Source organism: Nematolebias whitei, chromosome 19, assembly GCF_014905685.2.
Source record: "Nematolebias whitei isolate Nwh7 chromosome 19, NemWhi1, whole genome shotgun sequence".
Classification (NCBI taxonomy): domain Eukaryota; kingdom Metazoa; phylum Chordata; class Actinopteri; order Cyprinodontiformes; family Rivulidae; genus Nematolebias; species Nematolebias whitei.
This window is the reverse complement of record NC_056516.1, coordinates 37,064,282-37,068,758: the sequence shown is the minus strand read 5'-3', so window position 1 is coordinate 37,068,758 and position 4,477 is coordinate 37,064,282. Positions and strand designations below refer to the sequence as shown.

Here is a 4,477-nt window from a genome sequence, read left to right as displayed (position 1 = left end):
TGTGGGATGCCTCATTTCTTCTCAGTTTCTTTTTAAAGTTCGTCCTTTTTCTCATGTGTTGTCCGTGCACTGTGCTGTCAAGCCGTTATGCTTGTTCTCCCTCAAGTTTTGCCTGCGGGTATTTTGCTGCCACGTCAGCTCTTGATTAGTTTATTCAAATAAGATTTTTTAGTTCTACCTCCACGCTCCTTGTATTTGACAGATTCCTGGACTCTGCACTCAACAAACAAGATAAATACAGACTAAACCAACCACAGAAAAACACGTTTGTGTTTTGTTTGTATATTGAGACAGTTTCTTAGTTTATAAACATATTTATAAGTGGATTTCTTTCTCTGTTCAACATTAAACCTGCTACTTTTGTAGGATGGAATGGAAAGTGGTTATTAATCATCTTTTTCTGAGCACACAAGAAAAAAAGATACAAAATCTGCTCTTTCATACAATTGATGCAACTTCTACCTTCAAATAAAATATTTAAAAACTCAGGTATATAATCTACTATTAAGCAGTGTGTGTCGAATCTACCAAAATTTAAATATTAGAATGAATTCTTTGTGTATGAAAATGTTCTTCTCCACCTGAGAAGCTTCAGAATAATACCGCCCTCTAGTGGTAGAATATAAAAGTTCACATGTGGGTCACACAAGAACTAGTCTGCTTTAGACATTTTTAAATTTCAGATGTTTTTAGAATAGAGTACCCAACAAGTGTTTATAAAACAAATAAAAAAAAACTTGTTATTGTTAAGAGACTCAAAACAAAAGAAAACGACAGAAAATTTTGTTTTTGTTTACCAGAAAAAAATTAAGAAGTTATTGTTGTTTTCATGTAAATTTGTTATTTTTTCCTGATTTCCTTTACTCCCCCAAATAATTGTCTTTTTCAGTTTCTAGTTATGTATTCAGGTGGCATAGTGGATCAACTGGTAGAGCTTTTGCTTCTCAGCGAGGTTGCAGGATTGAATCCCGGGCCTTTCTGAGTGGAACATGTGTTGGTTTTCTCCAGGTACTCCGGTTTCCGCCCACAGACCAGAAACATGCATGTTATGCTGATTGGTAACGCTAAATTGTCCCTAGGTGAGATAGAGAGAGTGAATGGTTGTCTCGTTTGTCTCTATGTGTCCCTGTGATGGACTGGAGACCCGTCCAGGGTGTCCCCCGCCTCTCACAGTGCTGGATATGGACACCAGTGACCACTGCAACCTGAAATGGAAGAAGCAGGTAAAGATGATGGATGGATGGTTATGCATTCATGTCAGCAGGAAATGTATGTGCTGACAGGATGAAATGTTAAATAAATTTTCTGTACCTCTCCTCCTTCACGTTCTGTTTTCTACATTAGAGACAGTTTCTCTTTGTTCATGATCGTTTGCTTCAGTGAAGCAGAAAATGGCAGTAACTTTGATAAAGGGAAATGCCATTAATCCTCATCTGGTCTGCGCTTAAATAGTATTTTTTTATTTTTGTCAGTAGCCATTTGAGAGTTTTCATACTTTAAATTCAGTGTCATTGTTTCCATGAGCTCTGAGAGTTTCCATGTTGCATTTACAGCCATGTCTCTTATTTTTAAGGTTTGAGATGAATAAAACAAAGAACCGCCTTATATTGTATAAGTCTGTGCTGCTTTTTAAATGCGTTAAAATGTAATAATTTCAGTTTACAGAAAAGAATGAACAAGGATAAGTAAAGTGGTCAGCGTTGCTTTACCCATAGGAAGAATCATGAATTAATATGAAAATCTGACGTTTTAGATGTAAATTAAAGCAAACGAGCAACAAAACAAACTGTCAAACATTTGTTAGTGCTCTGTTTACAATGTCGCGCCTCTGCGTCAGCGCTCGTCTGTTACTTACATCATCTGAAATGATGCTTTTAGATCACATCTTGCATGGTTTGTGTTCAGAAACAGATTAAAGTTGGTCTCAAACGTGTTCGTCCACGCGAAAGTTTACATCCGCAGCTTTCGTCAGTAAACAGTTTCCAACTGCGTTCACATCTGAATCAGTTCTACAACGAAGCAGCAACGTGATTAAATGCTTAGAAGAAATATATTGTTTATTTAAAGTTTTACATCACATTAAAAAAGTAACATCAGTATTTTGTCCATTTTTTTTTAAATCAGACGATTACACAAAACAATTAAAGTACAATTAAAAGTACATTAAGAAATCACACACTGAGTGTAAAATGCTGCAAGATAAAACACTTATTAATAAAAATCATCAAATGACTTTGACATGCACGGTGTGCTTCCCTGTAAACTAGTTTTACAGCTTGTTCTTTATACACACCAGTTCACGAAACCAGAAAACAACAATCTCATACAAATTATTTATTCAGCATAAAAAAGGCGTTTGCTTTGGATTTGTTCACCGAGACACTGAATTGTTTGACGTCAGAACAACGATCAATTATCAATCCGACTGTTGATTCAGTTTCTCACAGAAGGCTCGTGTTCGAAGCTGAAAGGACAAAAACATTGTTAGTTTACAGATTTTGAATTGGAGTACAGAAACATAGTTTATTGCTAAAATTAATTTAAAACAACATATTATGCCATACTTACTGGGTGTATATGGCCTTTCTAAAAAAAGAAATAAAAAAATGTCATTTTCAATCAATCAATCAATTTATTCACTCGATTGAACAAGTTGATCACCAGTTTACAAACACATTCTCTGACACAAGTGAAGAGGGAGCAGGAAGAAGGAAACAAGTTGCCAACAACACGTCACTCTTCTCATTAACAACTCAAAAGTGTGTAAGAGTTTATCATTTTCTTATAAAGTATTTTGAAATGATTTATAGCAGAGCATTTTTTAAACTCCTCGTAGTTTTACTCCATGCACCGAAATGCACATTTGTTTTAAAGTACGCACAGTTTTACTTTTGAAATTGTACTTCCTTCTGTTATTTCTATCACATGAGCTTAAGAAAAAGAGCTTTTGTAAATTAATTGGCAATAATCACTTTTTAGCGTTAAACATAACTAATAGCATATTTAAATTAATCAGATCCGTTCGTTTCAAGATATTTGACTGAATAAACAATTTATTTGTGTGTTCTCTGGTGTCCACTTTATTTAAATTCTCATAACTTTCTTCTGTATCACAGACAAAGGTTTCAGTTTTAGTTTTATTGATGAAATATATCAGACAATCCATTCTTTTTAGTTTTCCCATAATTCAATATGGCTGACATTTTATAGATGTACTTAATTTTTAGCACTTTCTTTGTTGGCTTCTGCTGGTTTTATCTACAATTTAACTTCGGTCTTCAGTGCAAATAACAACGTCGTTTAGCCTCTTACCGTTTTTCTTTTTGTAAGCTGCAAAACCTGAAGCAGCAACGATGATCACAAGTAAAACAGAAATGACAGCGATGACGGCGGATCTTGTCTGAGACTTGTTACCTGTTCAGGAAACAAAGAAAATGCACACGAAGCAGGTTAGATCCACACACTCTGAGCTCTGAATATAAGAAAACAGTCACGTTTTGTGACGTCTTTCATTTGACCTCACACAATACGTTAACTTAAAAATAATAATGACTGAAATGGTAAATACTAAACCTTATAGCTTGTAACTATCTTTAAAAATAAAACAAAATAAGGCGTTTAAAGGTAGTCACCGCAATATCATAAAGACCAGTCCAAAACAAACAAACAAACAAAAAAGCATACCATACAAAACAACTGATCAATTTATTGTGGATATTGATGATTTTTGTGCCCTTACATTACAATTTGTAACAAACTTAGTAAAAGAACATTGTTTATATTGAGACACAAACTTTATATTCTCTTGTAGTTGGAGGTTTTGCAGACATTTTAAAACTTATTATTGTTTCTGCTTTTTTTAAAAATGTTTTCAGTCATGCTTGTAGATTCTGTGTCGTGTTGCTTCCCAGTTTCACACCCATTGTTTCTCAGTTCCTCTCACCTGCATTCCGTCCGCTCATCAGTGCATGTACCTTTCATTCAGTAACCACACCTCCCAGCATAAATACTCTAAATAAAGTAACTAATCTTGTTTGATTTACTCACTTCACATGTTGACTCCTTGAATGCTTCTTTTTTTTAAACCACATTATAATTTTTCTCAGTTTGTTTGTTTTTTCTAGTGACGAAGATGAAGCGGTGAATAAAGTTTTTCTATACATTTAACACAGTTAAGCTTTTGCTTCATTTGCTGGCCAACTTTTAACACTGCAGTTGCTTAAACAATAAAGGACAAAGTGTCATAAACAAATAGGGCTCTGTTGTGTATAACAATCATTAAATTAATATTTGCTACTGCCAGACAGTGTAGTCTGAAACGACTGGGAAACACTAAAACTGCCTGGTTTTGTGAGTATCGCTCCACAATCCATGTACATTTTTAAAGGTTCAGGGAAGGTGGAAAAAGTTTGGTTTTGTGGATGAGGTGGAGCGGTGGTCCTGCAGCAGGGATGCTGGCGGTGAAGCGGTGGTCCTG

General features: G+C 34.9%; 1 protein-coding gene across 1 annotated transcript in view; it reads right to left on the bottom strand.

Moving 5' to 3' along the window:
* Positions 1-2,441: 2,441 nt before the first annotated feature.
* The window catches only part of LOC119425529 (major histocompatibility complex class I-related gene protein-like), a 6,446-nt gene continuing 4,410 nt past the window's right edge, over positions 2,442-4,477 (bottom strand). The window contains exons 6-8 of the mRNA XM_037693056.1: positions 3,313-3,414; positions 2,569-2,586; positions 2,442-2,464 (exon numbers count right to left, since the gene is read on the bottom strand). Coding sequence (XP_037548984.1) covers positions 2,442-2,464; positions 2,569-2,586; positions 3,313-3,414 — 143 coding nt within the window. The remainder of the gene's footprint in view (positions 2,465-2,568; positions 2,587-3,312; positions 3,415-4,477) is intronic.